We start from the raw sequence: 23123 nt of genomic DNA on the forward strand, positions 1-23123 counted from the left end.
AGCAGACCTCAGGTTGACTCAGACAGACACCTTGACCTGGATGCTCCGGGGTGATGTGAGATAGTGGACAGGCTCATAGAAGCCGTCGGTCAGACCTTGAGGTTGGTTCCACCGCGGCTTTTAGGCCATAAGGTGGCGTTTAAGCGAATGAAGCGGGCACGGAATTGGTTCTTCTTATCCTGAGTTTGAGGACATGGTGCAGCGACTCAGGGAACGAACAGACGGGGGTTTCTCGGGTCAAAAGGCACTCGAAGTAAGGTATCCATTTGCCGGACATCCGTAAGAAATGGATGAAATCTCTGATGGTGGTTTTACCGGTGTCGCATCTAGCCACTAAAACTCTGTGGTTTCGTTTCTAGTGGTTCCTCTATTAAGGATTCCACGGATCGCCTCATACAGCGCTTCTTGCTCAGTAAGTGAGGTGTCAGGATCAGCGCTCTCTCCCTCGTTCGCAGCAACTTGGGCAGCCAAGGCCATTATTTCATGATTTCATGGTCAGGATCATTAAGCAGGGTCACGCAGAAGCGAGAGCTACCTGCCGAGATATCGGAGATGGCGAGGCAGATGGCGATGGACCTGGGACTATGTAATCAATGCGTCTTTGCATGCGGCTAATTGCTCGGCACTTGCTGCCGCTAATGCATTTTCTATCAGAAGAGCGCTATGGATGGCGGGCCGATTCTGCTTTCAAGAAGTCCTTGACTTCTCTGCCTTATGATCAGTGTGGCCGTTTATTGGAGAGAAGTTGGATAAGCTTATCTCTGACTCCGCAGGAGGAGAGAGCGTTTTTTTCTCCCTCAACAAAGGGTCAAACCGCCTTTTTCGCACCCTTTTCGGGCACGTTTTCGATCTTTTGGCAACCACCGGGTGGACCACAGCGGCCAATTCCACCGCTTCAGGCCGCCCCAACCAGGATAGGGAGCGGCAGATCTCATTTAGATCCAGCCCATTGGGGGGAATGCGGACTCAGCAGCCCAGATCAAGGGGATCCAGATCCCAAAGATAGTCAGCTAAATGACTCGAGGCGTTTACCAGACGACACCGGCAAGGTGGGCAGCCGTCTACTCTGATTCCGCCACGTCTGATTTAGTGTTGCACGCGACACGTGGGTAAAGGAGTTGGTGGCCTCAGGTTTACAAAATAGAATTTGTCAGATGCCCTCCAAGACGGTTTTCCTTTTCTCGTCTTCCCAGGGTGAATACCTAAGCAAGGTCTCTATTAGGGGCCATCGAATCGCTCCTGCACAACGGAGTCATTGTTTCCGTGCCAGAACACGAAAGAGCTCAGGGTTTCAATTCCAAGCTGTTTGCGGTTCACAAAAAGGGAACGGGTCTGTCAGACCTGTCTTGGACCAGAGGCTTCTGAACAGGTTCGTCAGCATCAGACATTTCCGGATGGAGTCTTTCCGGTCAGTCATATCGGCCAAGGAGCGGAGAGATTACTTGGCCTCAATAGATATCCAGAATGCATATCTGCAAATTGCCACCGGCCATTCTAGGCTGAGCATGAGTGCATTCATCAGGTGGCGAGCCCATTTTTCCTGCTCATTAGAGGTTTCTGCACTTCGACATCAATGGTCGACATTTTCAGTTCATAGCACTACCCTTTGGGCCAGCCAAGGCTCCCAGAGTGTTCACAAAGGTTATGACAGTTGTCATGGCCATGCTACATTTTTGAGGCATAGTCATTTTTGCCTTACTTGGACGACCTCTTAGTTAAGGGCCCTTCAATACGGGCATGCAAGGAAAATGTCAACATCACGCTGGATACTCTTGGCCGCTTAGGGTGGTTGGTCGGCGCGAGGTAGTCATCTCTTGTGCCAGCTCAGAGGTTTTTTCTTCTTGGGAAGGATCCTCGACACTTGCTGGGGGCTGGTAATTCTCCTCAGGAAGAGGCGCTTACTCTTCGGAGGGAGTCTGGACACTTCGCCAACCAGTCCCTCATTCCATCTGGTTCAGAATGAGGATTCTAAGAGAAATGGTGGCGGCAATAGAAGTATTACCATTCGCCAGTTCCATCTATGCCCCCTGCAGCGCGCCCTCTTGTCAGCTTGGGACAAGAATTCCGTTCACGTTCGTTCAGCGGGGCCGGCGATCCTGTCAAGTCAGGGAGTCGCTCGAATGGTGGATAACCAGTCCCTCTCTGTCCCAGGGGAAGCCCTTTTTGCCCAGACCATTGGTTGGTGATGACAACCAAAACCAGTCTCCTCGACTGGGGGGCAGGGTTTTCGCCACCACACGACCCAGGGGCGGTGGTCCCCACAGGAGGCTCTCCTACCGACCAAGCTAGTCGAGATACGGGCAATTTGGCTGGCTCTGCAACAGTTTCATCCAGCAGGCCGCCTTGTCTGAATTCAATCGGACAAAGCCACGGCGGTGGTCTATATAGACCATCAAGGGTGCATCCGCAGCAGAACAACCATGCGCAGGGTGGGGCACGTTCTTCAGTGGGTCAGACAAACCACTCGGTGATCTCGGCAGTTCACATCCCGGGCGTGGAAAATTGGGCGGCAGACTTTCTCAGGGTCCTGTGTCCGGAGAGTGATCTCTACATCCCGAAGTGTTCCAGCAGATTTTTTAACTACGGAAAACACCAGATGTGGATCTGTTGGCTTCCGGAGTGAATGCCAAGGGCCCACGTGCGGCGCTCGGTCCAGGGATCCGCAGGCAATCGGTGGACGCAGTGGTTCTGTCATGGAACCAGTGTCGCCACCCATATCTATTTCCCCCGCTGTTGCTACTGCCGAGAGTCATCAAAAGGATCAAGAGGGAAGGGGTTCCGGCGATCCGGCTGGCCCCAGATTGGTCCTATTGAGCGTGGTACGCAGATCTAATGCACCTGCTCGCCAACGTTCCTTGGCGACTGCCAGAGCTACTTTCTCAAGGGCCGATTTGCCACTCGAGCTCAGTGGCCCTGTGTTTGACGGCATGGCCAGTTAATCTTGGCTTCTAACCCAGGCAGGGTTTGGGAGCAAGGTGGTCGCTACAATAGTTAGCGCCCGGAAGTCGACCTCAGCACGAATTTACCACCACACCTGGAGGGTGTTCTTCGCTTGGCGTCGAGGACGCTGTGTTTCTCCGCTGAGATTCTGGATCCCCAACATCTTGATTTTATTCCAGTCGGGCCTAGACTTGGGCCTGGCCCAAGTTCCCTCAGGAGACAAATATCGGCTTTATCCGTCCTGGTCCAGTGTGGAATGGCTACCAGGTTACAGATTAAGACTTTCATCCAGGGAGTCTCCCACTTGGTACCTCCCTATAAGGTGCCTATGGATGCCTGGGACCTTGACCCGGTCCTAAGGGTTCTGCAGGAAGCTCCTTTTTGGGACTGCTTCAGAAGGTTTCTTTGAGGTTCCTTTCCTGTAAAGTGGCGTTCCTAGTGGCCATCATTTTTGTCAGGCAGGTGTTCAGAGCTGAAGGCACTATCCGGCCGACCTCCATTTCTCACTTTCCATAATGATAAGGGGTGCTCAGACCAACCCCTCCTTTTCTGCCGAAGGTCATGTCCTCTCTTCACATTAATGAAGATGTTGTTTTGCCTTCATTTTGTCCAGCACCGGTGCACCATGTGGAAGAGGCTCGTCACACGTTAGACCTGGTAAGTGCCCTCCGGGGGTACGGGTTGAGGACGGCTCCCTTTCGTCAGACGAACACGCTGTTCGTGCTCCCGGAAGGGCGCAGAAAGGGACTCGCTGCCTCAAAATCGACCATAGCCAGATGGTTTTTTGTTTGACTTTTTAGGAGTCCTACCGCATTAGAGGCACGCCGATTCCAGCAGGGATCAGAGCGCACTCTACTTGGGCAGTGGGCGCCTCTTGGGTGCTTCGGCATCAGGCTTTGACAGAACAGGCTTGCAAAGCAGCAACCTGGTCCAGCCTGCACACATTTGCCAGACATTGTAATAGTCATACTCCGGCTTCGGCGGATGTGAGCCTGGGTAGAAGGATTCTCCAAGCAGCGGTGGCGCACCTTTTAAACAAAAGAGGCATATAGCTTGGATCGGTGAGTCAATCTCCCACCCAGGGACTGCTTTAGGACGTCCCACAGTATCTGTGTCCCCCAATGAGGCGAAGGAGAAACATGGATTTTTGTGAGTACTCACCGTAAAATCCTTTTCTCCGAGACACTCATTGGGGGACACAGCACCTACCCTAATAGCCAGTTGGCTCTTGTTTTGTTTAAATTTATGTGCATTTACTAATTTGAGATAAGGGTGGTGGTTTTTGACATGTTGTACCTGTATTAAGGCTGATTTGTTGTCCTCCTATTGCTTTGGCGCCAAATTGGTTTCCGCCCGCAATAGGGGCGAGGGTGTATACTGCGGAGGAGGAGCTAACTTCTTTTTTTCACTTAGTGTCAGCCTCCTAACGGCAGAAGCATACACCCACAGTATTTGTGTCCCCCAATGAGCGTCTCGGAGAAAAGGATTTTACGGTGAGTACTCACAAAAATCCATGTTTTAGCAATATATATATATATATATATATAGTATAGCATACAGATATTTATGAATACTAGGAAGTTTTTTACCTAGGAGCCATAACACCTAGAATGGTTTATCTTGCCTAGAAACCATACACAGTATAAAATTACATAATTTTCATGTCGCTTTAATCTGTTAAATAAAATGATTTCTTGATTGCTCTTGAACTTTCTATTGTAACAATATTCACATTTCTATCTTTTTTGTTTAGATTTTCATTCTGTCAGTTTCCATTTGTCATATCCATTGCAGCCAAAAAAGTCATAATTCAGAAGGACTCGGAGCAACAGATGATCAGCATTGCACGGGTACTAGCTTCACGTAATGTATATGGAGGGATGTGGGCATCTCGGGGTTGGGAGAGTTGCTTAGTCAATTACTTTGATTTTGATTTGAAATATTTTGGCCACTATTGTTAATATGGTCATAGTAGGATGTTTTATAGGATTATTCCTGCTTCAGACGCCTAAAAGTTCACGTCTCCCTTTTATATTTCCAGTTTGATGAAAAACTTTAATGTCTCCTCCCCTTTCGGATGCTGAAATTGTTTCATTGCTCTAAAAATATTAGAATCAAATATTAGTTCATTGTATTACAACACAAAATCCAACCCTGTGTCGCTATGTTTAATACACTAACAATCTATGTAATTGTAATTGAAAAAATAGCAAATTATTCCATAACCATAGGATAGGGGATAATTTGCTGACTACTTGGGGGTCTGACTGATGGGTCTACCAGCAAACTGGACTCTGCAGAACCCCTTTTTTGAATGGAGCAGAGCTGCACATGCTCAAACTCTGTAGCGTGGTGTTCTCTCTTTTTGGTCCTTCTGGAGAAAGAAGAGAAGAGCAGAGCAGTGCTTGTTTTTGTGGTTCCAGTGCCCTGTTATTGGACTCACTGGTGTTCCCAGTATCAGATACATAGTGATTAGTGATGAGCGAGTATACTCGTTACTCGCGTTTCGCCGAGCAAGCTCGGGTGGTCTCTGAGTAGTTTGGCATTCTCGGAGTTTTAGTTTGTGTCGCCGCAGCTGCATGATTTGCCGCTGGTAGCCAGCCTGAATCCATGTGGGGATTGCCTGTTTGTTGGGGAATTCCCACATGTATTCAGGCTGGCCAGCAGCCGCAAATCATGCAGCTGACGCGTTGAAAACTAAATCTCCGAGCACGCCAAAATACTCGGAGGACACCCGAGCATGCTCAGGGGAAACCCGAGTAACGAATATACTCATCGCTAATAGTGATCTGACTTGTTATTTTTTTGAATATTCCTTTAATTGCACAGATATTAACAACTTGTGTAATTAAATTTGTTTGGTATAGGCAATGTGGCTAATAATCCGACATAATGAGGTCAGCTGATTCCAGTATTCGAGCAGGCAGCTTTTTTTCTTAGTCATTCTGCCAGTTTACATGTTTCCACCTCCCATCCGATGACAATTTGTTCCAGGGATTATGTAATAAGCGTAAAAGCCTTGGTTGACAAGTGTAGAGATCCTCTGCATAGACATTGTGGAACAATTCTTAGTACCGGCAGACCACTTAATGTGTATGGAGGTTGCCCAACATCATCTGTTGGGGAGGGGTAGGATTGTTCCAGCATGTGAAATTTCTGCCCCTGATCCTTTTATTCAGTCAGAAGATAAAAGGGGGAAATTGGGGAGATAAGTGTATGGTAACCCTAATTCTCTGCAGTACAGCAGACCACATATCAAATCAGACAAGAAATGGCAGGATTGTGTTTAGCTATGCTGGGAGGGACAGGATTATAAGATCATGCGAAGATGAGTCCTATTTTTGGTAGAAACACAGAAGTATGCTCACGAGTGAATGAATGCTTGCCTACTGATGATTGTTGTGCTGACCCAGCCATACATATATCAGTTGACCTTGACCATTACAATTGTTGACCACATCCACACGTATTCAGCTACATCAGATGAAACTGATGTATTTACAGAAGTAATGTCCAGATTAGAAAGTTCAAAGACCTAAAAGGTCTTTTTCAAAACAAAAACTTTGCAAAAAAAAGATACTTTTCATTGATCTACTGCAGCTATGAAGAATTTTTTTAAATGTTTAACATGAGGTTCTTAATTAACAATTTGATCAAAGTGTGTAAGCCCACTGCCACATCACTGCGACTTACAATATTAATTGTAGTGCTGCATGGTACCCAACATCACCTCTGTTGCCAGGCAAAGCTCTCCTGGGCCCTATGCCACATCACCACCATAACCATGGCAGTCACTCAGCATCAACTGATCTCAAAAAGATTATATTTCGGGACTGTGAACTGAACACTGATGGTGCTGACCCCTAAAGTGAGTAGCTCCATGTATAAGCTCCTGTACCTTGGCTGGAAGCGGTGTTTACCCAACCCAATTGACCCAGCACAAACAGTATATCTCTCTTTGATGAGGAACATGTTTGTGCTTCAGGGTGGCCTGTGGGCAAGTCTTTCCTTGATTTCTCTGGCTTAAGGGGGTTTTACACTGGTTTTGTGACATTATAGCGATATTGCTAGCGATATCGCTATGTGTGATACTTACCAACGACCGGCTCCCCCGCTGTCCATCGCTGATCGCGCGTGAATGTCCGGCTCCATTTCTCGTCGGACGCTTCCTGCTGAGACTTCCTGCTGTGACGACGAGTGGGAGAACGTCAGGATCGCTGTGTGTGAAAGGTGAGTATCGTGCGCTGCGTCGCTGCTGCATCGCTGTGAGATCTTTCTGTATGAAAGCTCACTAGCGATCATTTAGCGATGCACCAGCGATCCTGACAGGGTCGGATCGCTGGTCGGATCGCTGGTGCATTGCTAAATGTAAAAGGGCCTTTAGAGCAGGAAGTTAAGACCCTTTAGTCCTGCCTCGGAGCATGGGCATCTCATTAACTGAAAACTTCTAACACTGATTACACAAGAACCACAAAGACAGATTTCTTCACCCCAGGTATCATTTTAATCAGTTTAACACTGCCAACCTGACAATGCCTGTAGTTTACTTAGCAAAATCCTGCTGACAGGTTCGCTTTAAGAGAATTTAAAAATTTGTCAAGGTCCAATAATTCTTTATTGGGACTTAAACATACCAATATCTAAATCACTAGACTGTTTTTCTGAATCACACCTGAGACATGGAACTAAAAGACATGATTGCCAAAGAATGTTTACCTGATATTTGGCATTACCATCGTGCAATTGAAAGAGATTATAATTTTTCTCCAAGGTCACACAGCATATTCTTGCATAGATTATTTTTTAGTAGATATTGCAGCTTTAAATATATGTGCGCATTCAGAGATAGGCTCCATCACATGGTCTATTCACGCCCATGTGTTACTCGAAATATCTGAGAAATGTCCCTCTCCCCCATTAACATCTTTGCGCCTAAATACTTATTTATTGATCTCCACATAAAACAGACACACCATTCAGGAAGATAGAATGGTGTCAGATGAAATGCTAAGGTCGGCCCATAAGGCATATATTAGAGGAGTATTTCTAAAGATGGCTGCTTTAGCTAAAAGGAAAAGAGAAGGTGATGTTAAAGTAAAGCAGGTCCATATGGATTTCCAAATGAGTAATGTAAAATTTTCTTACTGCAGATATCACCATACCTCCTTAGACTCTTCTATTACTGGCAAAATAAAGGTAATATTTCCTTAACTTATCTAGACGCTACAATAACCACCCTACCAAAACCAGGTAAAACACCCACCAAGCCTGAAAACTTGTGACCAACCTCATTACTCAATTCTGACCTCAAAATATACTCCACAAATAACTGGCTCATATACTTAATAGAATGCTACCCTCTTTGATCTCTGAGGATTAGGTGGGATTTCTTGCAGGTAGACAGGATACAGATGGTACAAGATGTATGATTGACTTACTATACATCGTTGAGAAGTCCAGGTCTCCAGTGCACTCCGCTCCCTAGAAGCTGGAAAAACTTTTGATAGGGTGCCCTGGGGATACCTGGATGCAGTGTTTTCCAAATTTGGACTACCCAGCTTTATTAAACAAGCAGTAATGGCTTTGTATACCAATCCCAGGTCTAGAGTCTTTGTATTTGGATTCCTGTCTTCTCCTTTCAAAATAACAAAAACGGTACTCTGCAGGAACCACTGGCAGAGTCCATCTGCTCCTGTGATAAAATAAAAGATAGTCAAGCTGGGAAAAGTTCACATTCTATGGGCCTGTACGCTGATGATGTACAGTAATTGTGTACTTTTCTGATCTGGAGAGATTGCTCCCTACCCTTCGGTCTATTCTCTCTGCCTTCTCTAGAGCAGTGTTTCTCAACACCAGTCCTCAAGACCCACCAACAGGTCAAGTTTTCCAGATATCCTTCGTATTGCACAGGTGATATTTTCATCACCTGCTCAAGCATTAATTCCGTAACGTGTGCAATACTAAGTAAATACTGAAAACATGACCTGCTGGTGGGTCTTGAGGACTGCTGAATTAGCAAAAGAAAATATTAGAAAACAGATCACATCGCTAACCAACCCGAGATGGATCGGATGGGCAAATTACAACTCTCATGGATAGCCAGAATCCACATGTGTAAGATGCTCTTCTTACCTAAAGCTTAGTATGTTCTTAGATGCATTCCCCTATATATACTGAAACCTAGTCTACTTAAGTTACAATCTATGCTTTCACAATTTAAATGGGCCAATAAAAATCCAAGAATAGTTAAAAAATTGTTATATTATAGGACGCCAGATGGAGGAAAGGGGATAAGTAACATCGTACTCTACTATAAAGCTTTCTTGGTGGACACAATAAGGGAATGGTGGAAATCAGATTGACCACAAATGGGTTCAGATTGAGAAAGCTTTTACTAACAGACAATCCACTAGAAGGCTATTGGAAGCTGAATATCTAAAACCACACTCCCACTTTCACATGCTTTCCTCCATGCAAACGACTATTTATATATGGAGAGAAATACAGTATATAAAAAACACCTAAAATATATCCCTAGATTATATATCAGTAAGATGAATATGTACTCACATTTATCTGTATAATCTTGTGGGTGCGACACAGAATTGAAACTGTGGCCACCATATATAATGGGGATAACCTATCCTCATGTAACGAGTTAAGTGATAAATTCACTTTTCCAAAACATTTTTTCTTTTCGATATATACAAATCAGAAGTTTCCTCTCGTCTTGCTCACGTAGACAATTGGTAGTCTCTGATAATCAAAGGTTTATACTAGAGAAGTATGGCTATGAAAAAAGGCGAATCTGTATCTTATGACATATAAACACTCCCCGGCCACCCAATCAAATCTACCATTTTTGGGAAAATGGGAACAAGATCTAGTAGTGTGTGTGCGTGTGTGTATATGTGTATGTGTGTGTGTATATATATATATATATATATATATATATATATATATATATATATATATATATAGCAGCAGGCATTAACTTGGACTACTAAAAGCTCATCAAGTATCAATCACTTAGAATACTCCAAGAAGATACAACTTAGATGGATTTACACTCCTAAGAGATTATTCCACTATTTTTGATGAATACATACCTTTATGTTGGAAGTGGTGTGGGGAAATGGGTACTCTACTTTGGTCATGATGGGCAGGTAATAAAGTAAAGGTTTTCTGGAAAGAGGTTTTTGATATATCAAAATGTACTAAAATTCCCCGACAACCTACGCCAGAAATGCCGTTACTGAACAATAAGCTACAAGAATTACCCCGTAATACAAGTTGGATTTGCTCTTCTACACTAACTGCTGCTAGACAATGTCTCTCAGCTAAATGGAAGTCTAAGAAAACACCTTCCATTGCTGAAATGTATGAAAGGGTTAATTTATATAGACCATATGAATTTGCCCCCCGCGCAAAATGTGGGGCATCGTGAAATAGTTGGAAAACATTGGTTAAACTGGCCCAGAGATCACAACCCAACTCCCCACCCAAGGAGAGTATCCTTAACTCAGTACTGGAATGCCCAAATAATCTCTGGTATTGGTAATTTGGAATATACAGTATGTATGCAGCCATATAGCAAGTCATACTCCAAGAACACATAATTTAGAAAAAACACCCAGACACTATTAATAAGGGATGATTTATAAGTAGTCTATGGTCTTACAGTAATATACCTATATATTTTGTATATCAATGACTTGTTTTATTTTTACTTTTAGTTATGTCAGTACGTTTTTAACTTGATCCTTTTATGTCTAAGTTTAATTGTTTCTATTGTCTCTCTGTAATTGAATATCTTGAAAATCAATAAAAAAAAGTTGTTAAAAAAAAAAAAAAGTGGTTACCGTAACTTTCTATGTGGTCTTAGACCAGAAACTGGAAGAAAGAAGTTGCTGTGTGTGGTGGTTTGGCAGCAAGGGGGCAGTTGGGCACCGGGGTGGCTCTGTGTGCAGCTACTGCGTTGTGGCAGCAGTGTTCACGATTCAACATTACAGGAATCCTCTTAAGAATATGTCTCTGTGATGTGGCAGTGGGTTCATACACTGTGATCAAAATATTAAGAACCTCATGTTCAAATACAAAAAAAAATTCAGCTGCAGTATATCAATGTATAATGTGCCTCTTCATGTATCTGGAGCATCTGACTCCAACATACCCCATCAAGATAGGGGTGAAAATTGCCGGTCTTGATGAATCAGGGCCATAGTTTTTACGATACAATCTTCTCTGTATCGGCTGAATGTTTCAAACATGGCCATGCCTCTTTCCAGGCAATGAAGATGTGTGACTAAAGCGATCATTAAATTTCACCCCAAAATATTCGTTATAGTTGAAATTTTCCATATTCAGTAACTTTAGTGTAATGTGCGGGGGCACTGCTAGTATTTATGGGGTTTAGTTATGCTGCATCGTAGCGTGAGCAGGAGGCGCACGGCGGCGTAATGTATTACTGCAGAAACAGGAGGAGCACTGACCTCTCTGGCATTTAATACAAAACATTGAGAAATCTGGAAACCATGTTCAATGGATGTAAACAGTTTCTTTTTAAATTGAGGTGAACTTGATCTCTGATCCATTTTCTGATTGCCCTCTGGCCTTCAGTTTCCTGATATCCATCTTTAGTGATTCTTTTTTGTCATTCTTAGTTTAATAGATTTTTTAATAAGGTATTATATCAATTTTGTCTAAAAAGAAAAAAAAAAATATGGTTGTACAGTTGGCAAAATAAAGTGGTTGCCATGCTCCTGAATTGGCAGAAATTACATGATTTTCAGTTCTTCAATATTTAATGGAAAGAAATCTGCATTGAAACTGTCATTAATACACAAAAATGCCCATAAATCTCATATTCCCATAACAATGTGGGTACTATATACCACAGACAGAATGAATCACACTAATGATGACCATGTAGTAAACACAAGGCACCACTGAATGGTCTATACAATTACAAATATTCTTTATTTGAAAATAATTAAAAACATATATGAACAAGGTGCTGAATGAATGAATGGGGACACACTCGCCATAGACTCACCACAAACCAATGCTGTCTAACCGCAATACAACAAATTTCACAATGTGATAACAATCACAGAGGACCATAATGCCCTATCATGAATAAATAATGAGCCTAAAAAAGAGGCATACATATAAAAAGGACTGTGCATCCACTTCTCACAACTTAAATGCTGGCCTGTACCAATACTATACTGTGAATGGATTTAAAAAGATGTATGAATGTACATACCAGCGGTAGAACGTTGGTGAACCCTGGATGTTCCTCTGCTCATTATTTATTCATGATAGGGCATTATGGTCCTCTGTGATTATCACATTGTGAAATTTGTTGTATTGCGGTTAGACAGCATTGGTTTGTGGTGAGTCTATGGCAAGTGTGTCCCCATTCATTCATTCAGCACCTTGTTCATATATGTTTTTAATTATTTTCAAATAAAGAATATTTTTATTGTATATACCATTCAGTGGTGCCTTGTGTTTACTACATGGTCATCATTAGTGTGATTCATTGAAACTCATGTAATACCTGCACATTTTTGCTACTGATTTTCAGCAAAAGGCAACAGAGATTTTTATTCCGTCACATACTTTGTAAAGTACGTTTTAAAATAAAAAGTCTCAGCCTTGTAGCTTCCATGGGGTAAGGCACAAGCTACAAGACCGATGTCTGAGGGTGCTTGAGGCGCCACAGAGGAAAGCTGTGGTGCTGGTGCCTGAGGCGGCACCGAGGGAAGCTGCGGTGCTGGTGCCTGAGGCGGCACCGAGGGAAGCTGCGGTGCTGGTGCCTGAGGCGGCACCGAGGGAAGCTGCGGTGCTGGTGCCTGAGGCGGCACCGAGGGAAGCTGCGGTGCTGGTGCCTGAGGCGGCACCGAGGGAAGCTGCGGTGCTGGTGCCTGAGGCGGCACCGAGGGAAGCTGCGGTGCTGGTGCCTGAGGCGGCACCGAGGGAAGCTGCGGTGCTGGTGCCTGAGGCGGCACCGAGGGAAGCTGCGGTGCTGGTGCCTGAGGCGGCAGCCGAGGGAAGCTGTGGGGCTGGCGCCTGAGGCGGCAGCCGAGGGAAGCTGCGGGGCTGGTAACTGAGGCAGCAGCCGAGGGAAGCTGCAGGGCTGGTAACTGAGGCGGCAGCAGAGGGAAGCTGCGGGGCTGGTAGCTGAGGCGGCAGCCGAGGGAAGCTGCATGGCTGATAACTGAGGCGGCAGCCGATGGTAACTGTGGAGCTGGCACCTGAGGCGGCAGGCGAGGCAAACTGCAGGGCTGGTAACTGAGGCGGCAGCCAAGGGTAACTGTGGGGCTGGCGACTGAGGCGGCAGGCGAGGGAAGCTGCGGGGTTGGTAACTAAGCCAGCAGCCGAGGGAAGCTGCAGGGCTGGTAACTGAGGCGGCAGCCGAGTGAAGCTGTGGGGCTTGTAACTGAGGCGGCAGCCGAGGGTAACTGTGGGGCTGGCGCCTGAGGCGGCAGGCGAGGGAAGCTGCGGGGCTGGTAACTGAGGCGGCAGGCAAGGGAAGCTACGTAGTTGGCGCCTGAGGCGGCAGGCGAGGGAACCTGCGGGACTGGTGCTTGTGGGCTATCTTATTATGGCATGGCTTCTGCACAGTAACACTGTCAAATGCTTTATACCTAAAGCAGCATTTTTTATTGATATTTTATGTACTATAGAAATCCGGCCAATATTACTGTACATGAAATAGAAATTTGTATGGTTTTAATGCCCCAACTGCTCTATATACTTCACAATGGTGCTTTCAGAGGGCTCATAGGTTATTCAGACAATTACTTTGGAAAAAAAAGCAGGCTCGAATCCGTCTGGAGTACCTACAAAGAGAAAAAACAAATGGGGGGCTGGTTATCCCGAATGCTTGGATCTACTATCTGGCGGCTCAGATTCAGCAACTGAAGGTTTGGGATCAGTGTGGTGCACTGGAGAAAAATGGGCGACTGGCAGTTCAGACTAGCCACTGGAGAGTACCAATGTATATGGTAGACGCCCGGGGAGGGGGAAACAAATTATCTCAAGCTCCAACTCTGGCCATGATCTATAAGGTTTGGGATAGAGGAAAGCACCTGTTGGGTGGGTCTGATTGCTCTTTGTTTACATCATTGTGGCATAATCCTAGTCTCTTGGAATTTCAAACTTTAGAAGGGTGCTCTGATTGGGAGGCGAAGGGGGTGATGACGGTGGCACACATTCAGTCTAAAAATACATTAAAACGGTTTGAACAATTGCCCACTGAATTTGATATTCCCCATATGTTTTCTACTGATTTTTACAGCTCCGACATGCGTATGAAGCTCAGATCAAAACTAGAGATCTTAGTATAGACCCTAATCCCTTGACTATGTTGGTGGGGGACTTGGGCTCCAGAAGAGGACTGATTTCCTCCATCTATAGAATACTTCTCAATGCATTCATCGATAAGTACCCCCTTTGCACCAAAGCTAGATGGGAGGAGGATGTTGGCCAGCTCTCAGATGATCAATGGGACTGTGTATTGAGTTCAGTGCCCTGTCTTTCGTTATCGGAGGCCCAGAGATTATCGCAGGTGTATCTAATACATAGGAAATATAAAGCGCCTGCGTTCTTACACAAAATTGCGATAAGGAGTGACTTGTGCTGCCCCAGATGTAGCCTACCTGATGCATACCATATGCATATGTTCTGGGAGTGTCCTCGGCTTGGACCGTTCTGGAATAATGTTCTGAATAAGTTGGCAAGAGGTTATGGTACATGATTGCTCCCTGATCCAAAGGTCTGTGTGCTGGGTATTATACCGGTTATTCCTGTGGAAGACCCGCTGGCGATCGGTATGGCTGGAATTCTATATATAGCACGGAAAATCATTGCCTTGCACTGGAAGCAATCTACACCCCCGACGGTGGAGGAGTTTATTAACAGAGTCAATAGTTCTATAAGACTGGAAAAAGGAGTGGATATTAAAAGAAAAGCTATCGGAAAATTTGATAAAATCTGGAGCCCCTGGCTTAACCCCCCTGGGTTTGCCATCCCAAATTTTGCTGCTGGAGAACCTGTTCCCTATGCTTTGTTAATTATGGTACCCCTTATTCCCTCTTGGTTCCATATGATCTCTTGCTTTATGAATAGGTTTCATGATTACCGTATGTCTATTGCTCATTTTGTACTATGTGCCTGACTGTTCATAGTTCTATGCTGTGCAAGTCTTATCTTGATTCACATTGTCCCCCTTAAGGCTGAGTTCACACGTGGCGTTTTTTTCGCGTTTCCGCGGCGGTTTTAACCGCGCGATTTTGCCGCGAAAACACGAAAAATAAGCATCCCATGCATTCCTATGGGATTCTGCAATGCTGTGCTAATGCTCCGGTTTTTACCGCGGCGGAATCCCGCACCCATAGGAATGCATTGTTCTGCTTACTTCCCGCATGTGGCTGTGCACACCATGCGGAAAGTAAGCAGAACAATTGCGGATGGTACCCACGGTCCGGAGGAGAGGAGACTGTCCTCCGGGCTTTGGGTACCATATCCCTGTAAAAAATAGAATTTAAAAATAAAAAATATTGTTATTCTCACCCTCCGGCGTCCCGCGCAGCCTTCCCGCTTCTCTTCACGCTCTCGTTCCCAGTAGTCCTTTGCGAAAATGCCCGCGATGGCGTCCGTTCTCGCGGGATCGCGAAGTCTCGCGGTCATTCACACGACGTCATCGCGAATTACCGCGAGACATCGCGATCCCGCGAGAACGGACGTCATCGCGGGCATTTTCGCAAAGGATTACTGGGAACGGCTGCGCGGGACGTCGGAGGGTAAGAATAACACCATTTTTTATTTTTTTTTTACATTCTGTCTTTTACTACTGATGCCGCATAGGCAGCCTCAATAGTAAAAAGTTGGTCACACTTGTCAAACACTATGTTTGACGAGTGTGACCAACCTGTCAATCAGTTCTCCAAGCGATGCTACAGATTGCTTGGAAAACGCTAGCATTTTGCAAGCTAATTACGCTTGCAAAATGCTAGTTTTTCCGCGGGAATTTAAAATGCGATTTTCCCGCGGACTGGAATTCTGGAATTCTCGCGGTAATTTCCGCGAGAGTTCCTGTATGTGTGCACTTAGCCTAAGAATTGTTTGTTTTTTTTGTGTGTTTCTCGCTTTTTTCTACTATACATTTATAGGTCCATTTCTAAGGGACCCACGGTTATATTAGTTATAATTTGATAATGGGGGGTTGGGTTGTGTATAAGAGGTATGTCTCAAATCTTTATGTTAAAACTGTGTGCGCCTTGTCTCAATTTTGTAAGTTAAAACTGTTTAATAAAAATAATCTGATTTAAAAAAAAAAAAATTGTTGAAATTCTTGCCTAAGCTTTATATTGCGGAAATTACAAAACAAAATGAATTACTTTTGTTGTAACTGAAAAATCCACTGAGCCAGTCTGGGGCCCCACAACACAAACATGATACAAGACCTTGAAGCTTGCACAAGAAAGGCAATCAGTTGACCGTGCACACATTACAAATTCCACCGTGATGTCTAGATGACTTTCTATTTAAACTCACGTTTCATCATTTAAAGTCCATGTGAGACCAGGTTGGGTCAACGGGTTGGTTTGGTTGAACTGTTCAAACACTGATAAATTGAAGCATCGCAGACTTGCTAAATATTGTTGAAACTCCGAACCTTGTTCAGTTTTAACTATTCTTTATTTATTTTTTTTTTTTTCAGCAAAGTCTTGTGGATAAAGTTTCTCGGAGACAGAAACCAGATATGAACATGTTGTTTCTTAATATCAAAGTCAGGAGGCTGCAGCTGGTGAGCGATTCTCTGGATGAGGTAATAAAATTGTTAAATCTCAACTACTCAAAATATATGAAATACCCTTCTTTACACTTCAACAATTTGGAATCTTGTTTTTAATATTTTACTACGTGTATGCTGAGATGTGATGGCTTCAAGTTGAAGGACCAAAACCCAAGGCTGACCTACTGACATTGTAGTTACCAGTCCCCAGCTCAATAGGTTACGAGAAGAATGCCACTTACAGACACCCCTGGCAGTGATTTATCGCCTCTGTCACCAAAATGAGAATTATCTGTTGGGATACTTGGGAGGCCCAACATACATCAGATAGCCAAGTTATTTCAATGTGTATGGAGGCCTTAAAGGGAATCTGTCACCAGGTTTTGGCCACCTAATTTGAATGTCCTCCATATTCATGACCTCTGTATAAACCCATCCTCGCCATTGATTGGCAGCTTGCTTGTTTTTTGGGTGCTTGCTGGCATCTTTACACAGGCTGATGGAAAAGGAGCCTGGACTAGTGATGTATATCCCCCCTCACTGAGAGCGCCTCAATAACTTGTACCTATAAAGGAAGCCTTTCCAGTGACTACTTGCCCTCGGTGCAGTACCCTGACTGACCTGGGGAAAGTGGTGTCGCCAGAGAGTCGATCGCTGCTGGGTCCTTCTCTCCCATCCCCAGAGGTGAGTGAAGGCGGCACACCCCTCCCCTGTGCAATCCATCATAGGGAGGCACTGATGGATCACAGGTCCAAATCTTAGTTACGGGATTTCCTTGGCCGGTGGTGAGCTCCAGACCCTTGGTCCAGCTCGCAAGAGGCCCCGCATGTGATACGCCCAAGTGTCCTTGGGGCACCTTTGCAGGCTCCGGAACTTCCTTCAGTAAGACTCCGGAGTGAGGTTGAACTGCTGGATCAGGGCCTGTTTGATGCTCTCATAGTCCTTTTCCACCCTGGCAGGTAAGTCCCCCAAAACTTCTAGAGATTTACCCCTCAAACGGGGGGTCAGGTACTTGGCCCTGTGATCCAGGGCCATATGGTGCTTACAGCAGGTCCATTCAAAGGCCCGCAGAAAAGGAGTCCAGGTCTCCATCCTTCTCCAGCAAGGGAAAGTCCTCGGCTTGGACCTTGGCTGTCTTGGGTTGTGGAGGTGCTGTGGTGGGCTGTAGGAGACCCTGCCGAGCCAACTCTAGCTGATGCTGTCGCTCTGCAGCTTGACTGCATTCCACCGCCTCACGCTCCCGCTCTGCTTGTGCCGCCTCTCGCTCTGCCTGGCGTATTGCCGCCTCCCCCCCTGCAGCTGCACGGCGTTCTGCCACTTCTCGCTCTGCCTGGCATTCTGCTTTTAGGAGGGCTGCAGAGGCTTCCTCGTGCCCCGCCTCTAGACTCACCAGGGCAGCTTCAAAGAGGGCCTCCGACCTGAGCTGTCCAGGGAAAAGGGCAGTAGGAGGGCGTTCTCCTGTGGCAGGGTAGTGCACTGGCAGCGAGATGCTTGGGGAGTCCGGGAGGGACCCTCTCGGGTTCTCCCCTTCCTCAGAACCAGTACAGTCATTCTCTGCATTACGGGCTAGCTCCACGACCATCATTCTTGTCCGGCTTCGAGTGCTTGCAGCCAGTCTTCTCAGCCCTCGGTCACGGATACAGTGACAACCCGAGCACCCACATCTCTACAGTACTTGCATTCAGACTGTCTAGTGCTGAGCTGATCTTAAGACCCCAGCAGCAAAAGCTACTGCTGTTAGTCTTTAGTGTCTGGGAGAGAGGATCCCACCCACACTATTATCTTGATCCTACTGCTCTGCCACCAAGATCTGCACCTGCGGTGGCTCCCTCCGGGCCTTCGCACGGGACTTCAGCGCTCACCATGGCAGCTCTCCTACTCGATGTGGCATAGCCCCCGCGGGCTTCGATTACCGGGTATGGGCCCAACGCTCCAGCGCCTTCCATTTTGATTCAGCAGGTGAGTTGTTACATACTTCTTAGTGGATTCTGACTTCCATGGCCACCGTCCTGCTGTCTATATCAACCAACACCTTTTCTGGGGTCTGATGAGCTTCGGCATCGGGCACCTTAACCCGGCGTTCGGTTCATCCCGCAGCACCAGTTCTGCTTACTAAAAGTTGCCCACTGGGCGTGCACATTCCACGCCTGGCTTCTTACTCATTTAAAGTTTGAGAATAGGTTGAGATCGTTTTGGCCCCCAGACCTCTAATAATTTGCTTTACCAGATAAAACTGGGTCTCTGGAGTGTGTCAGCTATCCTGAGGGAAACTTCGGAGGGAACCAGCTACTAGATGGTTTGATTAGTCTTCCGCCCCTATGCACAGGTCAGACGACTGATTTGCACGTCAGGACCGCTGAGGACCTCCACCAGAGTTTTCTCTGGCTTCATCCTGCCTGGGCATAATTCACCACCTTTTGGGTCCTATCGCGCGCGCTCATGCTCCACCTCCCCGACGGAGCAGGCAAGGCGGGTCCGTGGTGCACCCGCCGTGTCAACCCTCTGGAGCGGACGGCGGGATCCCACCTCAGCCAGGGCGCGCCGGCCTTCAACTTAATTGCACCACAGGCTGTCACCGCCAGACACTTTTTTATCATAAAGAGCACAGGAGTGCTTATCCAAACAGGTGCTCCTATGTATGAGAGACCCGTCCATTATGGCTGTCGGCTGTAGCATCGTTTTTCTGGGAGTCATCTAATGTGTATGGCTAAACTAATGCTAGACTTTTCAGCTGCCTCACTATCATTACAGACCAGATTACAATGAAGGGTATCACCCCAATGTTACAGAGTTAACAAAGCATGTACCATTCACTATAGGTGATGGCCGTAGCTCACTCCCCCCTTCCCATTACCCTTTGCCCAACTCCGACCATGTCCAGAAAGCCTTCATGCATAACTCGATGAGTCTGAGACAGTCAGTGTCATCCTATTTCTGTGTGGCTGCTTAAAATAAATGGAATTCTGTGTCTAATATTTAGCCTAGTGAGCCGAGTGAAAACTGAAAGAGATATAATATATAAAATAAAAGTTTTTAAAAAGTAAGTTTGAAACCTGATGTAAATAATACATAATTTTCTAATGACCCATTCGGACAGATTTCCATATAGCTTCTACGCTAGATCTCTCATGATTAGCACATCAAATCTCGACAAAAAGGTATCTGTTATTATGAAAGAAGCGCCTGCACAGCCATACCTCGACGGCTGTTTTTTTTGTATCCTACTTCAGAGTTCAGGAATGGTTTTTAATATGATATATGCACCCTAAAATGGTATTTTTAAAATACAACTCATCCCCTGAAAAACAAGCTCTCCAACTGCAACATTGATTAAAAAAAAAGCTGTGCACTTTCACACGGTCTTCCAAAAGTCCAGTAGTTCCTGAAGTAATTTTGGGTTGCTAGTAAAGGCTAGGTTACACAATTGGGGATTGATGATGTGCCAGCTTTCAGTATCTGCATGCACGGTTTATCTTATTAGATACACACACAGCTTTAGGTCAAAGTCAGTTTTGAGCTGGACATTTTTATCTCTCTTAATCAAGCTACTTTTGGCAATCATTTTGTCCTGATTAGCCAGTTCACTACTGGGCTATATCCGCCCACTCCTGGCCTGGCACAGTTTCAGGATTTTATTGTACATGCACTTTTAATGACTCTAAAAAAAAAAAAGATGTTTTCTTATTCAAATAATTATTAATAAGATATGAAAATATTTTTTTGCCTCTTATATTGTCGATAAATGGAGCTTAATTTTTTTTATTTTTAGATTATTTTTTTTCTGATATGAAGGAATAATGTAGAGAACCAGAAATGTGTCTGATTTTTAACTTTAATTTTATTTTAGACGTGTTTTTTTTTTTTTTTTTTTTTTTGATTTATATGGCACGGCCAGAAATAATTTTTTGGACTGGCAGTGTGTCTCCTTTTTTTTAATATGTATTTTGTATACTTTGTCCTTCTTTAAAGACCTTTAGGGGCATTTTAACATATTAATGCATTTTTTTTCAATGCTGATTAGAGATCGGCAACCGTGCTCGATAATTGATCAAGGATCGGGGTGCTCGATCGAGTAGCGAGCAGTGCCGAGTATCATGTAGGGCTCTAGTGCTCGGATACCCCGTAAGTGAATTATGAGAGTGTAACGTTCCACACTGTGTGTGGATGGGGATTACTCACTTTGCAGGTCTTGGAGGTAAACTATGGCACACTCAGGGTTAAAACGAGTCCATTCGGTTTATTATTCACCAGTATTTAGCAGTCATTACACTGTTACACATTCAGCTTTACCAAAATGAACACTCTCTCACTGACCCTGGTCAGCACAACACGGACCCCTGTCCGTTACCTGTTTGTGTCGGCCACACAGGTTCTCGGATCCCTCTTATCTGCAGAGGTATCCCATAAGCATCAATACACAGTGTCTTCCTCACAAATACTTCTCACTGACCCCGGTCAGTATAACTCACGGTTGTCAAGACCGTCACCTGTTGGATCGGCCACACAAGTTCTCGGATCCCTCTTATCCTCCGAGGTATCCCATAAGCATCAATTCAAACAGTCTCTTTCTGACCCCGGTCAGCATAACACGGACTCCGTTCCGTTACCTGTTGGCCACGCAGGTTCTTGGGTCCCTCTTATTCGCAGAGGTAGCCTATAAATCTCTCTCACTGACCCCGGTCGGCATAACTCACGGTTTTCAAGACCATCTACTCCTCTGGCTCAGACATCCTGGACACAGGGAGGTCTGTCCACTCTCACAGACTCCCACACACTATCATGTGCAACACACCTTCCTTAGATAGTTGTAACCACTCCCAGTTACCTATCACATGGCTAGTCACATGATCATGACGTCATCACAGGTCCTCAAAGTTCACAACCACACATGCCTTCAGGCAAAATGGGGTACAGTGAGACCCCTCACCACAGAGCCAGGTAAATGGGTAGCATGACCCTCCCAACTCTCAGAGGTACCCGTAGCATGGACCCAAATGTGAACAAAAACTACTTAGAACTTACGTACACTTAAGAAAAAAAACACTCCAGGCTACATCACAGGGAGCTGCAGTCCCTGTGATACATACCTCCCATTAACTATACCGCCATTAGTATCGCTACAAGAGAGAGAGAACTTTTCATTCCTCCGGAAAAATGCTCGACTTTATCATTCACTTACGGTACATTATGCACGCTACTCGAGTTGAGAATGTCTCGATTCGAATGATGAGCACTCAAACATTTCACTACTTGGTCAACACTGTTGCTGATTTTCCCTTGGTATATTAGCCTCAGTTACAGGGGAGATTCAGCCTCTTGTCTGCATAATACAACTGGCCATGTGTCCTAGAACCTAGAAGCTCCTGTTCCCTCCCTACACCCAGCCAGCAATCACATAATCATTGGGTCCAGAGGAGGAAGCACTATCAGTGTTTCCTAATCCGTATACATAAGTGCTGATTCCTGATTCAGCATTGGGTATACAAGATCGAGAAGGCAAACATGGTATAAAATGTGTCTGCCTTCTCTGTGTAGAGTCTGGCCGACTTTCCACCCTTACAGCTGGATGATCTCCTGCAAGTTACGTACTCTGCACTGATAATTTAGAATGCCAGTGCAGAGTAAAGCATGAACCATCTGAATGTGTATAGTCTACGGGTGGTCCAAAAGTAGTTAAATACCTTTTATAAGAAAGCTTCATTTTCATTTACTGTTGGGGTTCCTCAAGGATCGGTTCTAGGCCCCCTCCTCTTCTCTTTGTATACTGCCCCTATTAGTCAAGCAATCAGTAGATTTGGGTTCCAGTACCATCTCTATGCTGATGATACTCAATTGTACACTTCTCCTGATATCACGCCTGCCTTTTTGGAAAACACCAGTGATTGTCTTACCACTGTCTCTAACATCATGTCCTCCCTCTATCTGAAACTGAACCTGTCAAAAACTGAACTCCTCGTGTTTCCTCCCTCTACTAACCTACCTATGCCCGACATTGCCATTTCCATGTGTGGTGCCACCATTACTCCCCAGCAACATGCCCGCTGTCTTGGGGTCATACTTGATTCCGAGCTTTCATTCACCCCTCACATCTGATCACTGTCTCGCTCTTGTTATCTGCACCTCAAAAACATTTCTAGAATTCGACCCTTTCTTACTTTCGACACTGCAAAAACTCTTACTGTTTCTCTTATTCATTCTCGTCTGGATTATTGTAACTCTCTACTAATCTATCTCCCTCTTACCAAACTCTCCCCTCTCCAATCCGTCCTGAATGCTGCAGCCAGGATCATATTCCTCACCAATCGTTATACCAATGCCTCTACCTTGTGCCAGTCCTTACACAGGCTACCCATCCACTCCAGAATTCAGTATAAAC

At 45.3% G+C, this 23123-nt stretch overlaps 1 protein-coding gene across 2 annotated transcripts in view; it reads left to right on the forward strand.

The window, feature by feature from the left end:
- HECTD2 (HECT domain E3 ubiquitin protein ligase 2) overlaps positions 1–23123 on the forward strand; it is a 145850-nt gene that overhangs the window by 101015 nt on the left and 21712 nt on the right. For both annotated transcript variants that reach the window (XM_073585927.1, XM_073585928.1), the window contains exons 11-12: positions 4694–4790; positions 16673–16780. In XM_073585927.1, the coding sequence (XP_073442028.1) occupies positions 4694–4790; positions 16673–16780 (205 nt within the window). The remainder of the gene's footprint in view (positions 1–4693; positions 4791–16672; positions 16781–23123) is intronic.

This window comes from Dendrobates tinctorius, unplaced genomic scaffold (genome assembly GCF_039654945.1).
Source record: "Dendrobates tinctorius isolate UK_male_01 unplaced genomic scaffold, ASM3965494v1 ptg000089l, whole genome shotgun sequence".
In the NCBI taxonomy this organism is placed as follows: Eukaryota; Metazoa; Chordata; class Amphibia; order Anura; family Dendrobatidae; genus Dendrobates; species Dendrobates tinctorius.